The sequence below is a fragment of the Mauremys mutica genome, chromosome 2 (assembly GCF_020497125.1).
Source record: "Mauremys mutica isolate MM-2020 ecotype Southern chromosome 2, ASM2049712v1, whole genome shotgun sequence".
Lineage (NCBI taxonomy): Eukaryota > Metazoa > Chordata > Testudines > Geoemydidae > Mauremys > Mauremys mutica.
The window spans coordinates 139,224,227-139,246,875 of record NC_059073.1 but is presented as its reverse complement, the minus strand read 5'-3'; the positions used below and the strand labels follow the sequence as shown (position 1 = coordinate 139,246,875).

The window sequence follows — 22,649 nt, the reverse complement described above, 5'->3', positions numbered from 1 at the left end:
ATGGCATAGTAAATATGTAACTTTACCTTAACTGGCTACTTATAACCCCTCTGCTCTGATAAGATACTCAAAGAAGAATTTTCAAGAGGTTGCATATGGTTTTCAGAAGCACCTAACTAACTCAGAAGCCCAAGCCCCATTTTCAAAATGGACTTGGGCACTTTGGAACTTACCTGTAAGTGTAATTGAAAGTCAAACTCTAAGTTCAGAAGTACTTTTGAAAAAGAGTCTTTTGGGCTTCTAAGTAATTTAGATGCTTTGAAAATTGTATTAATTTCTTACACTTTTTTTTAAGTTTACATTAAACAAGAAAAAAAATCAGGAAGGAAATAAAATGGGCCACAAAAATTGCTAGTTTTAAAATGTACATAGATAAACTCCACACCCTTTTCAGCCCTCTCCAATACCTTGACATCCTTAAGGTAAGTAATAACCTTGTGCTAATACTGTAAGGGCAGATGCTCAGCTGGTGGAAACTGTCATAGCTCTATCGACTTAGAACAAGGAACGGCCTCAACTCTTCAAATTGCATTTATAACTCAATTGGAAGGAGTCTTAGAACTATAACTGGCCCGGGAGACAATGGCTCTTAAAGCACAATACATAGTTCTTATTTGTGGTACCACAGTCTTCCTGATCTATAAGGAGATCACGGTGCTGGGAGAGGATGGAAGTAGTGAACATGGTTGATGAAGGCAATATTTTAATTACTTTTCATCACAAGAACTTGATGAGCCCACTCTAATAAAATCAACCTCTTGGTTCATTTAACTCAGCATACAGTTATTACTTCATAAACAAGCAGCAGCATAAAGTTATCCAACATCTTCCCTGGTGGGTGGGGGTGGATTTGGTACAAAGTGATCTAACAGACACAGAGAGCTTTGTGATAGCTTTAATGGCACAAAATGTTTATAGCTACAACTTATACATGTACTGTAAACTGTATATAATGTTACAAAGTGCTAACTAAATATATGAAGGATGCATAATCACTTTGGCTCAGTTAACTCCAATAATTTCAACAAGTGGGTCAATTAAAAAATCTGAATTTCTAACAGAGTTTTCAGTTTTCACTTTTCAAAACAGAGTAAGTAAATATGTACTTGCTACAGTTAAATTAGCCTGTCACATTTTTTTAATGTGCGAGTTTATGTATTTTTGCTTGATCCTATTTACAAATATTTTAAGCCAGTTTTCACTGAACATAAGAAAAATGAAGCCTGCATTTTTTTTTCCAAAATTGTAAACAGGTATAAAGCTTTTAAACAATATTTATCTTAACAAAACTTCAACTATCAATAGCTGAAACCCCTTTTCAGATTATACAACGATCTGTTTCGGTTCATCGTAAAACTAAAAGTTGTAGACTTCCATCCCGAGCTTATATGAGGGTATCAATAAATACTGCATTGTATCATTGTATGATAACAAGTGCTACAGTGATCAGGTATCCATTTTTCAGTAATATTTTCCATGAACAATTTTTAATCTCACAGCTGCTTGAAATATTAGCACATAGCTGTGTTTATCCTCTAGTCACAAGCTTGTAACATATTAATTTATCAAGTATTCTGCAGATGAATCAATGTAATATGGATGGTGGGTTTTTTAAAACAAAGATATTCCCTACTTAATATAAATCTGTTTTGCCACTATTCCAATTTTCATACAAAAGAAGATGCTATAATTAGTACTAATAAAGTATACCAGCCTCTCTCCCTTCCTATTTTATTTAGGTCTCTAAAATAAGGCGGTTTATACTGCCTAAAAACACTCTTGCCACTTTTTTCTTCCACATGTCTGGATGAAACCCAATATCCACACTTGAAATAAATACGCAGTTGTAGATAATTCAAGAGCTACTAATATTTGAGATTAAAAGAAAAAACAGATGCCTAAACAGAATGCTTCAACTACCTTTTCACACTGGACTTGTCTTAAAACATACTAACCTTCTCCTAAAGGCTGTGAGAAGTGGAGAATAAAATGAACACATTTTAGAAATGGATTTCATACTTAGCCTCTTTGCTCCCTGAGGTGCCTTTTTTAAAGCAAACCTCCACTAGGAATTAGCCTCCATGCTTGAACTGTTTTGAACTATCACTGCTATACCAAATCATCAACTTTATCTGATGCAAGCAGAAAATTTAAGGTAGATTTCTCTTCCAAACTTGCTGCCCAGTTTTTCTTAACATTTTCTACAAGTCAGCCTAATGCATTTTCCATTTAAATGAGATTTTGCTAGTTTTAAAATTAACATTGGTTCCCTAAATATTTAGTATTAAAGTCTACATCATATTTTTATATATATTAAAAAAAAAGACAGTATTCTATCCTTCAGAGTAATGCTACGTTTTGAAATCCAATAAAATCTACTTAAGGACAAGGCTACGTCCTGATGCTTTGTAACGATTTGGTACTAAAGCTTCACATTTTGAAGAAAGTGTCACTGAAGAAGGACAAGGCTGAGTGTTCCCAACGATAAAAGTTCAACATTAGTGAGAATTCTACCTAGCTACATGAGACGTCACTAATGACCTTAGGATCTACATTATCCCTAAGGGAGACTGTACAGTAAACAATGAGAAATGGGAATATTGAAAACTTCACTAAAGGAGACATCACTTCAGAGATTTACCACTTGTGCTTCTTTACTCAACTGCAACATTGTTCCCAACAGCAGATCAAATGCTTTGAGTACCTACTGAACCACTGTATCTTTATCATTGTAGGTGGTTTGAGGAGACTCCCCTTTTTACAGAGAATCTAAATCAGGGGTTTCCAAACTTGGTTCACGGCGTGTTCAGGGTAAGCCTCTGGCGGGCCATGAGACGCTTTGTTTACCTGAGCGTCTGCAGGTATGGCCGCTAGCAGCTCCCAGTAACCTCAGATAAACAAAGCGTCTTGCGGCCTGCCTGGAGTTTACCCTGAACAAGCCACAAACCAAGTTTGGGGATCCCTGGTCTAAATACACCAAAAAATATTTGCATTCAAACTGCTTTTATAAAGGAAAACTTTATATTTACAATTTTCCAGTAAGGAAAAAGCTAAAGGAAAATAAAAGCTTCTTCATATGCAAACACAATTCCTCTAACGTTTTCTACGCATTAGATTTTCCTACCAAAAACAAGGAGCCTACTTCATAGAAAAACAAGATTATGACAATTATCTAGTATTAACATATGCTGATGTCTTTAAGTTATTATCCTGCTTTATGTTTTGTGCAGTCTTTGCCTTCTGCAAACTAAAAGTCATGGCCAAAATAGGGGGTTAGTAAATTACCCAAAAAGCTGGTTTTAAAATTTATTTATTCTTTATTGCCAATGATTTTTTAGTTTGATTTACAGCCAACAGTTTTCTAAAAACAAAGACTCGCTTTTACTCTAACCAACCTTCAGTTTCTTTTAAAGAGATTGGCAATTGTTATAATACAGTCAACATTTATTCCATGAGCAGTTGCAGATTTAAGTCAGGTTCTACCAGAGGAGGCAACAGCATCACTGATAAAATTATAATTTGCTGGTGGAATTTTGTACTGAAAGAAGCCCTTGCAATGTATAGACAATTGTAAAGTCTGTTAGGCAACTGACGTGTTTTGCAGGCCAAAGGGTGGGGGGAGAGAAGGTGGGTAGTCAAACACCTCAACAGAGTTCCAATACAATACTGAATCCCAAGAGTTACTGGAACCTGGATATGTAAAGAAAGGGTGGGGCTGGGGTCATGCTTAAAATGGTCTCAAGTTCAAATGTACTAATGTGACAATAACATCTTCACAGGTCACGTGGATTTCCAAGTTTTGCATTCTGCTTCTCTTAGTAAGTGCTGGCTGAAGGTGTGGTCAGTCGTTTTCCAATGTAGATGCTGAAATAAAAACATAAAACATTGTATTTCATGGAAATAGTTCTCTTCACAACAGTCTTTGCTCACTCAATTGTTCTAGTTTGCCCTTGTCAATAGTTTCCATTTTGTGATGTTTTTCCATAACACCCCCTTCTCTTCGATATAAGTGACTGCATCTAAACACCTAACTATAAAGGCTGAGATTTCCAATAGAGCCCAAAGGATTTAGGTACTCATCTCCCATTGAAATTCAATAGGAGGTGGCTGTCTAGCTCCGTAAGTCTCATTTGAAAATCCCAGCTAAAATAATATGTATACAAAATTCTTGATACTTAAAGAAAAAAATATTAACACAGGCTTTAAAACATTGAGTGTTATGGGCTTACAAAAAGGCAGATCTCTAACAAACCTAGGCAACATACCTAATTTAATTCAGAAGCATAAATTTTTGCTATCAAATATTTTCTCTTCACATTTTCTATCCAGCTAGTTTAGACAATAACTAAGGAAAATAATCATTTACAAGAATATGTTAAAATCAGAGTGAAAGACAAACTTTGTGCAAGAAATAATTGAATAAGAAGTTAAATAAAAACTGAAATATGGTATTTTACAAATACATTTCTCTGGCCCCACCACAAGAGGGCATGAGATACATATCTGCAAATGTAAGACCTTCAGCACACTCAGTGATCACTTCTAATTACAGAAATGCTAACAGCATTTGAAAATTCAGTAGCTAATTTTGCCAGATAGGTACACAATGTTGTGTATATTTCTGTTTCAAGTTTCAAACCCTTAGTTTCAGTACCATCATGCAACTGCAGTAGAGCCAGCCACTCAGAATTAGTGGGAGATTACACATGGGTCAGGAGCATCATCTAATAAATGATGTTACACAGACTTTTCTTGGAGCAAAAGAGGAAAAATCACTATAATATTTATATTTAGTGTCTTATTGTTCTTTTATTACACTATACTCTACAGAATTTGAATAGAATGAGCAAGTGAACAAGTGGGTCATGCCACAGGACACTGCAAAGGTTATTTGCAGTAGGGTCTCAGAGTCAACTAAGGTCACTGATTTCATGATAATCTGTGCATTCTGAATGTATGACCATTCAATCTCAAATTTTCCCTACAATCAAGTAAATAGATATGTGTCACAGCAAAGGTAGTTTTCCCTACATCTCAAATATACTTGACCTTATCAGCACAACGTCAAGATAATCTGGTCATTCTTATTATGCTCTTCCTCAGATTGGTAGCTCCCATAGTACTACAGTAAGAATACAAGCAATAAAGATGCAAAGTTTAAAATTAGTCTTTGTACTTACCCTAGTCCCAAAGCCAAAACATGAGATATAAACAGAGATGGAATGAAAACCTTAAGAAACTCGGCAGAGAAAATGCCACCTTTCTTCATGGCTCCACTCTTCCTCATACTTAAAGATACTGCACGTTTAGGATGTCTGAAGTGAAATTCCCTGAAGGGAAAAAATAGACAGGAGTATTGCAGAACTGCACAGATTTTTTCAAGGTGGAATAGATTGGTCCTCTGCAATCTGGCTTTTGCCCTAAGAAAAATGTAAGGTAGTATGGAAAGACCACTTACTCAAGTACAGAGACAATGGGAGCACAAGCCAGGGAGACAAGCAGGTCTGGGAGAGGAAATTTCAGTACATGACTTGTTAGTAATAGCCACATTTTTGTTTCAAGCAGGGACGCAGAAATCTGCCAGACATGGATAGCATCCTCCAGTTTAACGAACACTTTGTACTCATCTAGTGCTTTCCATTCAAGGGTTTCAAAGCTTGATAGTGTCTAGTGTCCCTATAAGCATTATACTTATTTTACAAATGCAGAAACCAAGAAGCAGAGAGTTTAGGTGACTTGCCCAATACCAGACCAGTCAGTGAGCCATTACTAAACCCCACCAATGCAAGCTCCAGGTACCCTGCTCTAACAAGTAAAGACATGGAAAAAGTAACTTCATATTAAGCTTATTGTTGGGTTGCTTTCAGTAAAGGTATCTTTGTTATGCAATTACGTTTTTTGCAGTTTTTATTGGTTTTATGCTATCTATCCTCCAAGGAAAACCCAAGTCTTCAAAATATTTTTTCGGTGATGATCCCATTTTGGTAGCCAGAATAATTCCATACATGTGTGCAGCATGATTCTTCTTTCCTTCTTACAGAAGGAGTGTTCATTAGTAAAGAGTTCCACTCACTTGGGAGGAATGTTTTCAGGCCTACTCGACCAGTCTGAAACCCAGTCAGCACTTTTCTTCAAAATTTCCACTTCTTTTTCTCCTTCTACTGCTTCTTCTTCAGACTGAAAATATACATGGGACATGCCCTGTAACAACACTTACTCAGCTATTCTTCATGGTATTAATTTTAAGAGCATCAACTGCAGTGACAAAATGATAAGCAGCAGCTGTTGGCAGTTTTCATTCCATTGGGCTGTTTCTACATATGTTGGGGTTGGGAAGGGAAAGGTGATGATGACTGAAAAGACATCAAGGATTTATTTGGAAGGGATTTTACTATACCCACAGGGTTCGCTGATGTCAGTGCATCTCTGATAAATGTATTGTTTTATCATGGACTTAAGCAAGCTTCATTGTAATGAGAGTTAAAAATATATATATATATTACAAATTAGAGTGAAGAACAATTGAGAGGATGATTTTAACAATAGCTTGAGTAAGATGGGGTCGCACAAAATGTTTTAAAGTAAAAACTGTTCCCTAAAACTTTAGCGATTCTTAAAATTAGATGTAATCAAATGAAAAGGGCAGTACTTCTGCTTAAATTGTACAAAAATATTTTAAATCATTTCTTTCAGAAGTTTGCCCGCTGTCAATGTCACAACAAATATCTTTTGTTTGTTATTTTACTACTGTTATTTAACATGTATATTGCAGTAGACCTCAACTAGGTCTGGGCCCAACTATAGTAGGAACTGTACAAGCATATGGTAAATGACAGTCCCTGCCCCAAAGATTAATGCCTCCTTCTCATGAAAGGACTGCCATATACAATGCTTAATTTGTAATGGAAGAGGTGCCAGGGGCTCAAGAAATGTTTTACTTTCATAACTGATGCAGCAAGCCCAGAGGTGCCGTGGCTATGAACTGCCAAGCCTAGAGCTGCATGTGTTGGCATTCCCAAGCTGTCCTCTCCCTTCTGAATTCAATGGGAGACTGAGACCAAATTCAGTCTTTAGCAAGGTTACATTATAACACTTGGAGTACAGCTTAGTTGAAAGAAGCACCAAAACAATGGAAAAAGGGAACCATGCTGAATTGTAATAGGGAGATGGCAACCCTGAATGACAAAACAAAAAGCAAACAAGCTCACACTTCAAAAAGTTTTTTTCCTCCTGCTAACGATAGCTCATCTCAATTGATTAGACTCTGCCTGTTGGTATGCATACTTCCACCTTTTCATGTTCTCTGTATGTATAAATATCCCCTGTCTGTGTGTTCCATTCTATGCATCCGAAGAAGTGAGCTGTAGCTCACGAAAGCTCATGCTTAAATAAATTTGTTAGTCTTTAAGGTGCCACAAGTACTCCTGTTTTTTTTTCAGATTGGTATGGTTCTCTATAGGGCTACAGAATGGTGACGATCCTATTGTTTGGCCATCCTCTCTGACAAAAATTAAATGCACAGTTCATTTTTCCACTATTGCTCTCAACTTGTACTGCTGAAGACAGCAAATTTCATAAAAGGACCAAACTAAATGTTCAGCATTAGATTCATTTTGTGTTGAGATGACTGAGAATTATGTGAGCTCACTAACCATGGAATGATTATCCTGAATTCTTAGATAGTAATTTAAATATTTGTAAAACAAATAATTCTATCACATACCTACATAACTAGATGTATAAAAGAAATCCTGACAATATCTGATAACTTGCTACTACATATACTCAATACAATTATTTCAAGTTCAGGATTGGTGCCTGATACTCTCTCCCACTCCAAGATTTAAAAATTGAATTTTTATAAAGTCCAAGTTATATAAATCCAAAGCATGTGTTTCAAACTAGACTTTTTTTTCCTCCCCACTACTGGAATTTAAACATACAAATAACTCTCTCCTTCTCTGCTTAGTAAAATATATATATATTTTTTATAACACTACCTCCCAGAGCAAAGTTTTTAATAGACATGTTATAATCTCCTAAAATACAAGTTTATAATATAGTTACCATCATAACCTTAACTATACAAAGACTCAGTGAATCATTAAAACTTATTTACACCAAAAGTAAGCAAGAATGGATAATGTTGTTCACACAGTTCAAATCAAACTGTTGCCTTAATTTTAAAAGCTACAAATAACATGATATAATACAAGTAAACACGGTTATTCTAAAAGGCTAAAGGACATTTCCAGATTTTGAATAAACAGGCTTTCAATAACTGGAGTTTAATATTCTTGGCCTTTAATTCAGTATAGGTACTGTGCACGCAGCTGTTTCCATACTATATTAATAATGCATTGCTGGAAATTAACAGTTTAAAGTTGTATATTTATATACAGAATTTATAATTTTAAATATTTGGCTTCAGCCCTCTAGCATGCTTCACTAGTTTTTTTATTCGTCTTGACATGAAGTTGTCTATTTACAAATATACAATATTGTGTCTTAAACACTGCTCTCCTAGACAATGTGTTGTGTACTTTAGAATTTACTGGAGAAAATACCTGAGAACTATTGTCCTTACTCGTGTGCATTTCCACATCAAACATTATCTGTCCGTCTTCTTGTGGGGAAGGGCTAAAGGAAAGAATGATGGCATTGCTGTCACTTTTGGGTTATTAACTTACTGAAACGTCAGTTTACTTGCACCATAGTTCCATTATTTCTACATATAAGGTACGCAAACAATTCAGATGAGAAACAAGGATTCTTCATCATTATGCCCCCCAAGGAAAAATCTTCCAAGTCCCAAAGATTTCCCATATTTCCAATTTGTTCCTGTTTTAATACCCTCCCCATCCCCAACTACCCTTCAGTTAATCATAAAGAGATGGGATGGAATCAGCACAGTGACTCCACTGTAACTCCGGCCCAAGAGCAAAGGACCAAGACGGAGTCCCGAACTCTCATCTCCTGTGAGGCAATACATTGCTACAGTTGCTACTGTATATCAGAAAGATGGCAGTGATGTAAAACTAACCTTAAGCAGTCACGAGCAAAATCAGGTTACCTAGAAGGTGGATCCCTAAATGGAGTTTGAATAAAACTGTACCTGAAACTTTGTAGGTATTTTAAAAGTGGTTGCTTAAAGGACTATATCTGTGGGAGGGATTCCTTAGTGTTGTTCCACTGTACACTAAGGAATTTCTCCAGCAGGCATTATATGTTACACACCAAAATATCTTTTAATAGTTAACAAATTAACCACCCAAAGGAATAAATACTTTTATTTTCAATATTAAAACCTAAGTATACTCTACTAAAGAGAAACACTTTAGTACAGGGGTGGGCAAACTTTTTGGCCCGAAGGCCACATCTGGGAATAGAAATTGTATGGCTGGCCATGAATGCTCACAAAATTGGGGTTGGGGTGCAGGAGGGGGTGAGGGCTCAGGGTGGGACCAGAAATGAGGAGTTCAGGGTGCAGAAGGGGGCTCCAGGCTGGGGTGCGGGGTAGGATGTGGGAGGAGAATCAGGGCTGGGGCAGAGTGTTGGGGTGCGGGAAAGGGTGTAGGCTCTGGCTGAGGGTGCAGGCTCTGGGCTGGGGATGAGGGTTTCAGGTGCAGGAGGGAGCTCCGAGCTGGGACCGAGGGGTTTGGAGGGCGGGAGGGGGATCAGGGCTGGGGCAGGGGGTTGGAGTGCGGGGGGAGGCTCAGGAGTGCAGGTTCCAGGCAGGGCTTTCCTCAAGAGCTCCTGGAAGCAACGGCATGTCTCTTCCCTGGCTCCTATGCGAAGGTGCGGCCAGGCAGCTCTGCATGCTGCCCTGTCCACAGGCACCGCTCCTGCAGCTCCCATTGGCCACGGTTCCCAGCCAATGGGAGCCGCAGGGGCGGCGTTTGGGGTGGGGGCAGCATGCAGAGCAGAGCCCCCTGGCTGCCCCTACGCATAAGAGCTAGAGGGGGGTCATGCCGCTGCTTCCAGGAACTGCGTGAAGTGGCCCCGACCCTACTCCCTGGCTGTAGTGGGAAAAGCCCCAGACCCCGCTCCCCAGCAGGAGCTCAAGGGCCTGATTAAAACGGCTGGCAGGCCGGATTTGGCCTGCGGGCCGTAGTTTGCCCACCCCTGCTTTAGTAACATTCACACCCAGATGGGAAAAAACACTAGAGAATTTAAAATCAGGGACAGAGTAAAAGTACAGTGCAATGTAGAGATGTCATTTCATTGCATCAAAATTCTAGACACCCCTATTTAATCTGATTTTAGCTCTCATTAAAAAGATGGATATTGAATGAAAAAAAAAGTTACACTGGGAACAGGACCTCTTTTAAACGACTCAATAGATGGTTTACAGCCGTTATCACTCCTTTCTACAAAGGTTTTAGACCTCAGGTTTCTATAAATATCCAACTATTGTCCATTATCATGAGCTGATATGCTCACTACAAAATTGGAACTTTGGTTTTCCAAGCATTTGCTGTTGAGAAAAAAGAAAAAAGGGATTTGTCTTCATCTCACATTTTTATCTGACAGTATTTAAATTAAAAATACTGGGGCAATTAAAGATGTGGGTGGAGAGAAAGTCCTTACCTTGATAGGAACGAAAATGAGCATTACAGACACTATCTAGCAAATGTTTCTAGTTGAACTAGAAAGTGACAACATACTATGCTAGTTACTGGCAGCTTTAGAAATAAAGGTATAGCAAACTGTTTTCTTTTTTCTGAGGGAGTAGCTTTTAAAAAAATCTTTTTAACTCTTCTTGTCCATTGCACTTGGCAATTTTATTTGAAATTATCACTGAGTTAATTTCAAGTTCCATCCAGACTCATTGTAGGTTGTACATCTGATCTAGCGTGATATAAATGTTACATACTTGACATGGCAAGAAGAGAGCATTTGTCCAGCAATATAAGAAAAGAAAGAGAGGCTCCCAAGACAGCTCTAACACCATCTTAACTGTTCAACAATTCTGAGGGAGAACTACATTGAAACCTTAAGGGTATCACTTGTTTTGACATGATAAGCAAGATTATTTTACTTGATATAAATAAAAACATTTGGCTTTTAAGGGCAAAAAGTAGAAGGCTTTTTCGAGTGAAGACACTTTTTTCTCCCAACTACTTCCTCTGTGGGAGAAAGAGGGATGGGAATTATGAATATGTTGTCTATTCTATCGCTGTCTTGCATTTATTCTTGCCTGGACACATAGTATACAGCTGTAACTGAGTAAGTTACTTTGAAAAATTGATAAAGCCAATTTATTACATTTTCATCATAGTGAATACTACCTTCAGTCATAGGATCCCTTGTTCTTACTTTCTCTTAAATGATCATGCATCAGTAATCACATCGTTAATTATTTTTTACACAGTACATGAACAATGCTAATATGAGATTTCACACTGATATTGATGCAATTTGTTCTACTCCTGTATTTATTTATTTTTTAAGTTTAACAACAATTACTTGCTTGTCAAACAAACCAAGTTCTATACTGTTTAAAGCTAGCAGGATTCAAGAAGTATTCCAAATGGCACATTGGCTGGCTCATGGATGAAGAAATATACAGCTAATAAAATGTCATTTGCCCTTGATAAAGGATCAAGAATGGAAATTGCATCACATAACATATGGGAAAGTAAGTGGTTCAAGAGATCTGATACAGCTGTGTTTCCTTACCTGTCACAGTGCGAACTACCCCTTGAACTACTCTGTCCTGATTCGTGCTGGGCATCCAGAAGGATTTTTTCCATGTCTCCATTGTGGATAGATGATGACGAAGGGACATGTTCCAGGCCCCCATTTTTCCCACTGGCATTATCATTGCTATTGCCATTGCCGTTCATCTGTAACTCCACCCAGGAACCTGTTGGGCCAGCCAGATGGCGCTCATTAAAAGCAGCAAAACTAAAACCTCACTTAAGGTTTATCATTTACATGCAGAAAGAATGTGAACATGGTGAATTCAGATAACATCCACTGATGCCAGAAAAAAAAAAGTTCATAAACAAATAGAGAAGACAAGAATGGCAGGTCTGTTTCCCCCATCACTTAAGTTAACTGCAGTCTTAAAAGTTCTGAACTAAACAGTCTTGATTGGAAGTAATAACAGTCATTCCCCGCCCTCATGCTATTTCTTTAAAATCCCCTAACAGGCATCCCCTTCACGTGTCCGGTTTAAGCTCCAAATCCTCACCATATAACTTCAGACTCTACCCCTCTCTCTACACCTCATCCTTGAACCAAACAAATTCCATTCTTTAATATTCCCTTTGTTCTTTCCCACTTGCAATTTCATGCCTATTTCCCCACAATGCCCCCTGTGCTTGGAACAACCTCCCTCTCTAGCCATATGGCAAGCAATCTCCTTTTCCTCTTCCCAAACAAACCTCACTTCTTTCAGCCGGCCTTCCATTCCCAATCTCTTCTCCAGTACTGTCTGTTACCCCTCACATCAGAACTTTAATAACTGGGATATATCCAATTAGATTATAGATTCACAGGTCTATGAATTATTAGGTCCTTGAGGCAGGCCCCTTGTTTTCCCACATATTTAAAGACCTATGCACATCTACTGTACGCTATGAAACTAAGTTGGTTATAATTGGCTGGAAATGGAGTTTGTGTGTTCACACGTATGCTCCACTGTTTATGCTAGGTATGTGGGAAAACCAGGGTTCTCACTTTGTAATATTTTGAGATGGGCAGGCGAAGTCTCTAACAATCTTACAGTCTTATCTAAATATTTAGTTTAACATTTTCTAATTCAAATAGTGCAAATAATTATTGTTAACCTAGTTAACCGCCTTCTTGTAACTGATAGTTAAACCTATTTTTGCAGGGAAGATTCTATATACTAAGTACTACACTTAGCCTACATATATTGTAATTCATTCTGACTCTGTTCTTATAACTCAGGGGTTCTCAAACTGGGGGTCGGGACGCCTCAGGGGGTAGCAAGGTTATTACATTGGGGGTCGAGAGCTGTCAACCTCCACTTCAAACCCTGCTTTGCCTCCAGCATTTATAATGGTGTTAAATATATTTAAAAGTGTTTTTAATTTATAAGGGGGGGGTCGCACTCAGAGGTTTGCTCTGTGAAAGGGGTCACCAGTAAAAAAGTTTGAGAGCCACTGTTATAACTAGTTTTAACTACAGGATCTCAGTGTAAGGACCTCAATTGGATTGAGGAGCAGTGTGCATCATATTAGCACTGAAAACACATGCTTTAAATGCAGACTGTACTAAACAAGCAAAGTAACAATATAAAACATTTTACCAGTACATTAAGCAGTCACAGGTTTCATTTAAGATATTTTGAAAATATTAATAAATAGATAGTTTATGTTCTGACTGGTGAATTTAAGCCACTTGAGTCCTGAAGTATGGGTCACTTATTTAATCTAGTGCCCATTCAACTGCAAACCTGGGGTTCTTATTCAAACTCATTAACTTTATCACTTGAGAATTTAGAGAGTTTCCTTTTTAATCGGAGTACATTAATTGTCTGAGAACAGTTGGCATAAGCTAAAACACATTAAGTTTCTTTTCTGCATAAGCTCTTGTTCTTTGGCGCAATAATTTTACATTTGGTGTCACTTTTGCCTTACATGGTTCAAGCAATTCATTTTATACCTTTTTTCAGACCCTCATCTCAGACTATATTCAAATTCAGAATCTTATTACATTCTATTTAGTCTGAAGAACTATGCCACTGGGATATTACAAAGCAGTTTGTTGAAGAAGTTGTTGTTTTGCATCTTTATATACTAGCAGGGTTTTTTGGTCAATACAACTCTTTGATGTAAGTAGGATTTATTATGGCACACAGAGAATCTAAATACTCTATTTTAAAATCAAAACTATTAGCAGGCTGGACTACTTTAAAAACTATCGTTTTTGTTTAATGGGAGGAATTTTCAATAGCAACAACTACTGGGACTTGTGCTCCTGAGTCACTTCCGAATATCTCACCCTGTTATCCTAATAATATAAAGTTGCTACCTCTTAAACAAAAATTGTTTTCAAAGCTTAATACAAATTTTATTCCCATGTCAATATAAGAACTGGGATAGCAGAGAGCAAATACTCTCAAAAATAAAACACACTTATTATCTTAAAAGTAACATGCTTTTCTGATTTCTTTTTGTTAAACTTACTACTGTCACACCTAAAACATTCCTACTGATCATTTGTTTACTTTTTGCATTAGACAACACTGGGTATAAAATGTGTCACTCTTATCTTGTATAATGTCAGGTTCCCCAATCTGTGTAATCTTTTCACATCAACTGGGGAAGAGAAAAAAACATTTTAAAAATAGAAACTGGGAGACTGGAAAACCTAAAGTATTAGCAGGGGTATTTTAAATTTAATAATTTTTTTAATTTACTAGACTAAGTTTAACACTGTGCATACAAACTATTGGCCAGTGATTTTTTTAAGTGAAAGTGAAATTTTAAATGGAGATTCAGTTCTGGTCCCAGGGAATATCACCACATTGATTGACCTCTTAAGGTAGTCTACCTTGGCTAAAAAAGCTCAACAATATGCAACCCATATTACTTGATTCAAATGAAGCAATCAATTATTAATCATGCTTAGTGCACTCACTTAAAGCCCGTGTTCAGATTGGTGCTGGGCTCAGCTACATTAGCTCCAACAATTTTATGGTATGACATATCGCAAGAGTGACATTTGTGGGTGATAAATTATGGGTGAATGCACACTGCCCATGTACAAACCCATGTGCATTCTGGGAGTGGAGGTCACATTCCAAGAATTCCTTTTCTGGTTCCAGAAGTTTTGTCCTAGAACCAGTGGATCAATTGCTAACTCTGCTACACCCTAGCAAATTATGCTTCAGTAACCAGGAATGTCTCCCAGGCTGGAGATGCTGTTGATTATATTCACAAACACAGTGTGTTGGTACCAGGAGTCTTACAGAGCAGCTGCAGTGAGAAGATGATGGTGTTTCTGCCACTGCCAGAGCACTCTGCAAGATGATCTAGAGCCCATGCACCAGTTGAACAACTGAATGTCTGGCTTTTTAGCCAATGAAGCATTAGCTGTGGAAAGGCAGTTTTAGGTCAGACCAATGGGCATGGAATGGTGGGATGATCAGCAGTGACTGCAGAATTTCAGAAAAGGAAGACCACATTTCAAGAAGTATGCCAGGACAGTTGACCTACCCTAGAGCAACCATCTTCCATTATGATGTCACTAATACCTGTGGAAAGGCATGCTGCAATTGCAATTAGGGAATTGGTTAGCTCAGATAGCTACGTGTCAGCAGCTGGTAACAACTTTGGGTTCAGAAAATCTACTATGGTGCGATCTATAATAAGTGAGGTATATGAGGAATTTCTTTTCACCCTCAGCCCCTCTCACCTGCTGACGTTGTACAACAGAGTTCAGTAGCAAACACTAGGAAAGAAATGAAGGCAGAAATATTGGAGTCTGACAGTAAACTTAAATAAGGAAGGCCACTTCTTGTAAGGTTAGCCTGGTGGAGGAGTTTTGGTAGATGACCAAAGAGGAAGCCTGGGATTGCAGTGGAGGACTAATCAGAACTGACTGCTATAACCTATCACTGCACTGGCATGATTGGGACTCAGTTGTGCTTAAGCCTACAAAACACAGTCTTAATAGAGCTAAATTGTGGAATTTGCTACTTAAATAAGTTATGTTAGAGGCACACTGGAGGAAACAAGTTAAAACATAATTAAATACTCCTCCCATCAAAAAAAGGCCTAGGAGGGAGTTTACATGACAAACTGCACGTTCTCCATCTGACCACTCATCCCTGATGAGTCAAAACATGTTTAGTGAGTATCAAGGCATTCTGATATCAAGCTTAAACACTGTCACAGATTTCCAATACAGGGCTCAAGAAACAGCCACAAACTGCTGTTTGAAAAGGTGCTTGATGATCCCCTCCATCAAAGACCCTGTGTTATAACCTTCCTTCTGGTTGAGATGGGCTGGATATGAAATCCTCTAAAGTCCATTCATGCAGCTCCAAAGTTATGGCCAAAAGTAACTGCTGGAGATCAAGTATATTCCCTTTTCCTCTGCTTACAGATCCAAATATGCTGGCTGTTTAGTACTGGGACTGGGAGCACCAGCAGCAACATTATCCCAGAAAAATATTTGAGTCTAGATCAGTGGTTCTCAACCTGCAGCCCAATCAGCACAAAGCTGCGGCCCCCGTGACATCCTCAGGGCCATACAGGTAGTATTGGATGCAGCCAACGTAACACACTGTGGGTCAAATAGGTTGAGACTAGACTAGGTTAAGACACTGGACTAGATTAACCAAGTCAAAAAATGGTGCTTCTCATCCCCAAACCAACCTCTCCAAAGAGTAATATTACCCCCCAAAGGGAGAGCATTTCATTTAGTCAGATTGTAGTTTCAAGCACCACACTAAGGATTGGCACTTTATTCGTCCTAAAATTTTAACCAACCACCTGAAAGGTATGCATTTTGTTAAAAATTGTGAATTTGACATTTTCTCAAAAAAGAAAATTGTGCACTTTCACTTCAAAAAGCAATCTGAAGCAAAGTCATGTACTTTTTAAAATAGAAATTTAGTCAAGAGATTAATATGTAATAAAAGTGAGACGATCAGCTTAGGGTTTTTTTTTTAACTCCTTATATATAGCTAACAGATTAAAACCAAAAGACTAGTTATTTTTCCCCATTTTTTACTTTCTTGCATTTTAATAAACTTGGACATACCACATGCAAATTTCAATTTTGTTTTTAATGAACAAGTTTAGATTTACTTTCAGGTTCTCATGGACTAGCACAATGATAGGATCACATGCACAGCGGAGGAATAATTACATGTTAACAAACTTTCGTCAGGAAGTTTAGCTGTCAAGGAAAAAATTCCATTAAGCTTAGATTTCACAAAACTTTTATCTTAAAATCCTGGACCTAAAGTGATATGACAGTGTCCCTTTTACAAGCAACAACTGTATGTATCCAGAACATCAGGCATACAGAGAAGCTTAGGAACTGAAGCATGTATGAACATGATCATTTGCTACACAGCTTTAATAACCTTGCTTCTGTTAATTAGGTCAAAATCTAGAAAAAAAAACATATTTTTCTGAGAATTATGTTTACAATTGGTTAAAGTTTTTCTATAGAAAACCATCAAGTTTTGTTGCAGAGTAGAATGGATTTATTGTTTTGGGTATTAATTCAAATTCAATTTACTTTTATTACGCTGTTTCTCAAACTGACATCACACAGTCCTGTTGAAGTCAATGGGGATCTATGCAGAATAGGCATTTTAACACACTATATGACTGCAGGGACTGGTTCAACTGGCTAATTTCTGCAGTAACATAAAAGAAATTCATAAGCAAATTTTCCTAAATTTTACTGCAAGTCTGAAGCAGTGATAACTAAGCTTTCTGGCTCACAGAAGATGCTGTGACTGCATAATGGCTATTAGATAAAAAATTCCAATGGATAATCTCATAAAAGTTATAGAATCTAGCATAATTTGCTGACTATTTAAGTATCACTAAATGCTTAAGCAGTAATTAAAGTAAAATACCATTGTCAAAAAAAGCTTGTCCATTTCCATTTTCCATAGATATCCTCACTAACACTTCAGGGTTTTTTGTTTCACCTTCACGGTAAAAAGGCCAGAATGATGTAGCAGTACTTGACTAGCCAGGGACTTTGAGTGCTTTTTACAGCACACTGGTGGTCACATTCCAGAAGTACTCAACAATAGCAACCTATAGTACTCAACAACAGCAACCAGACTTCTCACAAGACAGGATGTACAGCTATAACAGAGGAGATCCTCCTTTTGCCTTTTTTCCTCAGTAATGTAGTAAATATTGTTGAAAAATAGACATAACATAATAACTCTAAGTGTGTTCCAGTTTAAATTGTTGGAGTTTTTTGCGTTTGTTTTTTTGCTAATATCTAACAGAAGTACGAAAGAATTAAAATCCGAGTGAGGCATCAGGAAATACCAGAGAGAGCACACTCTTGTGGTTAGTGCACAAGACTGAAGTCAGGAGTTCCAAGTTCCATTCCCAGCTCTGTCACTGACACAATGGGCAAGCTTCACACCTCTATATGTGATCTGAGATCTTTGCATGAAAGGCACTAAATAAATGCAAGGGATATTTTAGAACAAAAATGAATTAATGTATGGATTCACTAGTCTGACAAAATTGAACTGACAACTGGTATTGAGCCTTCATGAAACTGGCTGGTTACATCTGTTTTGCTTATGGGGCCCAGTCCTGAAAACACTTCATGCTACCACACAGCACTTGCCAACCTGAGTAACTGCATTGATTTTACTAATCCTTTATGCTCTGATCCTGCAGTGAGATATCTGTGGGCAGCCCTTGCAGACATCTGCATGATGCCCCACTGATTTCAATGGGAATGTGCCCCTGTGGAGTTCATTTCAAGACTGGGACCTAAAATGTTTACACTGAACCCCCTCTTGCTGCTCTTATCTTACAGATTGACATCTCCAACACAGTAAGTCACTGTATTAACAGTGAACAGAAAACGGAAAAAAAAATGAAGTATGGAAGAATGAGTATTTTCAGATCACGGATAAACTAATTTTAAGTTGTAGAAATAGACATTAGGTTTACTTGGACATGCCAAATCTAAGATGAAATTTCCAAAAATCAAGTGAAATCTTATCAATATACATTTATATATTTTTACATGTTAACAGTCCTGAATAATTTGGACATGGTGCCTTTGTTTTATTTATTTATTTGTGTGTGCAGTTCTCCAAGGCCAACTGATCAGAGAAACACACTGCTGTAATTAACATGACACTCAATGCACAGACAAAAATGCAATGGAAATGTTGTTATATCAACACAGTTTACTCTCATCTAATACATTTCCCGCTGAATTACCAGAGATCACTTAGCTGGTCCTATTGAAATATTTTGTGGATGATTTAGCAAACTAAGATAGAGGGAACGGTTAATCATTAATACATTTTGTTTTATCACAGTATCCTTGGCACTTAAAAGCAAACCAAAATATATATTGAATGGCTGTGCATTTGAGATGTAAAACACATCAGTTAAACCAATATGAGATCCTAGATAAAATCACCAAGCTTCCACACAAATGTTATCCTTGGAACAAAAGGATGCAGCAAAGCAGCTAACATACATGTGAGATACAGCGAAAAATAGCTCACGTCAGTGATATTGAGTCACTGAAAAAAATCATTCCCACAGTCAAGCTCCTCCCCACTTTCTTGCTGTACCATCATCTTTGCTGTTAGAACCAGTCACTAAATAAATTCATTCCTGTCACAAAACAAACCTACTCCCTCTCCCCATTACATATCAAGTCACATCCACCTTTACTCACATCCCTGTTATTAACCCTGCTACTAAAATTCCCTGACTCCCCCTGCATTTGACTCATCCACTGTACTTACACCCTACTCACTAAAACTTACTGAGTTAAATGTGATCGTTTGGTCTCCTGATATTACCTAAACTCAGCTATTCAATAAACCTATTCCCACAACAAGATAATCTGCTGCCCATGGTCCCCTCAGCTGCCTCCCATTCTGACCAGAGCCAATTTCATCCCCCTTTAACTCCTGAACAACCTCCCCTTTTGTCATCCTCCCACGGACCCCCAGCCCTCATCTCCACCCCACAGACCACAATAATGCACCTCTCCTCACCACTCTGTCCAATATGCAAGACCCAGACCACCCTCCCCCTCCAAAAAACCCATCCAGGGGGCCTCCAAAACCATACATGCCTTCCAACCCCCTACCTCCTCCAACATATCCTATTCCTCCTCCACACCCCAGTATACTCCAACACCCTAGAGCCTCCCTGCATTCCCTATGCCTCCTCCACACTCCTGTATCCAAGCCTCCTAGAGCCCCTCACATATCCTATTCCTCCTCCACATCCCAGTACACCCCAACCTCCTAGAGCCCCCATTTCCTATTCCTCCTTCACACCCCAGTGTACCCCAACCTCCTAGAGCCCCCCATATACCATATTCATTCTCCACACCCCAGTGTACCCCAACCCCCCAGGTATCCTATTCCTTCTCCACACCCCAGTATACCCCCAACTCTCTAAAGACCCTCAGCCTGCCAACGTACCCTTCCCCCATAGAGCCACATAACCCCCTCTCAGTGAACCACAACCCCACAGACACCCCCCTCCCCCATCCCTCGAAGCGCCCTCCCCTATGCTGCTCCCCCAGGTACCCAGCCCCTCCTCCACCTCTAAAACCCCCTATGCGGACGCAGCCGAACCAACTGCGCCCGGGACCCTACGGATTGGCCCGGAGACGCTCGCGTGGCCCCGCTCTCCGCCAATCCCCGCCGTGAGGGGGGATGATGGGAGGGGGTCGCGCTCCCCGCAGGCCCTCCTCATTTACATGTCATTTGCCTATGCTAATACACGGGGCGCACTCACTGTTGAGGCCCGGCTCGGCGGGCGCCCCCTCGGCCGGGGGGTTGTTGTTGTTGTTGTGCTGCGGCGGCTCCTGAGGACAGGACATGGCGGCGCGTCGCGGCGGCAACTGAGGAGCCTCCGGAGCTGGGACAACAACAACAAACCAGCCTCCGCACAGCCCCAGCACCCCGCCTCCCGCGGCTGCGCAGGCGCAGCCCTGAGGCACCGCCCACTCTGACGCAAGAGGCTGCCAGCGGATCGCTCAGCCTCACCACGCAGACGCCGCCCCACCCACGCATGTGGCAGCGGCACGTCGTCTCCAGTAACTGCGCATGTCCTTCCCCGAGGCCCGGCCTGGCCGTCACTACGCTTGCGCCACCACCAAGCGCCGTCTCTTTACACTGCGCATGTGCCACTCCGAATACCCCCCCACCCCGTCACTTCTCAAACCGCATGCGCTTTCTGGGCCCGGCTGTTATTGGCGCTAGTGCGCATGCGTTAGGTTGGCTTCTAGGTGGAGCCGCCCCGTAGAAGGCAAGACTCCCATAGGGCTGGGATGGGGACCAGCTGTCTGGTCACGTGTTCCGTGGCACAGGCGAGGCCCGGGACTCAAGGCTCCCCTCCATAATTCACAGAGCACAGCCCCTTCCAGAGCTAGGAAAAGAACCCAGGAGTCCGAGTTCTTAGCCCTGCCCCCCCCAGGGTCCTCACTCCCCCCTCCATTGTCCAGCCAGGGCAGGTCAATTATTTTTTTGTCAAAGTCCGAATTGCTTGGTCAAGCTCTAGTCAAGATCCAGCCTCTAGAGAAAATAATCATCCAACAATAACAATAAGTAAAAAAAAAGATTTGAGGGTTCATTCAAAAGGGCCCGCCGGTCCGGATTTGGCCGGTGGTCCGCTTACTGACAGCCTCTAGTCTAGCTTAAGCCACTCTCAGAACAAGGGCTGCACCAGTTCCTCTTTCCTTAACCCAGGTGCAAAGTGTTAAACCTGGTGAGAGCAGCCCCATTTTTAGACCTGCATAATCTGTAATGGTGCAGCACGTCCCTGGGATGCTCCTTTTCCCATCCTGTGAGCAATCTGCTGTCCTTACAAGCGCAGAACAGTTTGGGCCCAGTTGCTGAGTACATTTGTTGGAGGTCAGTAAGTACAGACGCACAAAGGACCTCTCTTTTTAAAAGGACTGTTTGTTTAGATGTTTCGTAACACATACATAAAGCTAACATGAATAGCATGGGAAAACGGAAAGCAAGAGAGATAACACACACACATATATCACCACAAAAGCAGAGAGGACTGTCTCTCTGTAAACAAAGCTGGACCTCTTACTAACCAGAACTCAAAAACAGTGCAAATATAACTAGGGAAATTCTCCTTCCAGTCTTTGCCTCACATTTACTTAACTGAAATTAAGAGAGACAATAAGCCTCATGTTATGGAGGAACCTTCCACCTTATCAGAAACAGAGAAATAGACAATAATCCTAAATGGGCGGAGGGGATAAAACTCCAAACTAATTGTGAATCCTGCCTGGAAAAATGAATGCTGTGGCATAAACACCTTTGGCATGTAGCAGAGAGATCTTTGATCTTCTCTGAATAGCTTCTATGCCAATAAAGTAACTTAAATTGATTTCTTGAAATCATTTACAAAGTTCTCCCCAATGCTTTAAGTCCTAATTGGAAAGACTGATGTAGATTCCAGGCTTGGCACTCACTTGGCCCAAATGAAAGAGCTGAGTTGATCCTGTTATGAATCTGAGGTTCCAAAGAATTTTCAGCAGTTAGAGACAGTATTGCCAAGCCCAAGTGTTCAAAAATCATGAGTCAGACTCACCAAAAATCGTGATATTAGCTTTAAAATCATGGAATTGTGTAAAAATAATAGATCTGGTGTTTTTTTATTTGTGTTCCACTTTTTGAGCCTTTAGGGTGCATAAGGGTCACATTTTGAAGTGTTCTCCACAGCCGTGAGGGCTAGAAACTTACTTTTTCTTTGAGTGAAAACCACAATCATTACATATCCACTTGATTCCATGAGCTGGGGATTTAAGGAAAACAATTATCATCAGACTCACAACAGAAACATGAGAGTTGGCAGCACTGGTACTCAAGTAAAGGATGATCTAACCCCCCTCCTACCGCAATTACTGGGGTTTTGCTGTTTATTATATATGGATCCTGTGATGATTTGGGG

The 22,649-nt window shown here is 39.6% G+C and overlaps 1 protein-coding gene across 1 annotated transcript; it reads right to left on the bottom strand.

The window, feature by feature from the left end:
- Positions 1–879: 879 nt before the first annotated feature.
- BNIP3L (BCL2 interacting protein 3 like) lies at positions 880–20,701 on the bottom strand. The gene is made up of 6 exons (XM_045005844.1): positions 20,475–20,701; positions 11,683–11,869; positions 8,568–8,640; positions 6,074–6,177; positions 5,181–5,330; positions 880–3,864 (listed from the first exon to the last, which is right to left on the bottom strand). The coding sequence occupies exons 1-6, from the start codon at positions 20,557–20,559 to the stop codon at positions 3,816–3,818; spliced, it is 648 nt and encodes a 215-aa protein (XP_044861779.1). The 5' UTR covers positions 20,560–20,701; the 3' UTR covers positions 880–3,815.
- Between the last annotated feature and the right edge of the window lie 1,948 nt (positions 20,702–22,649).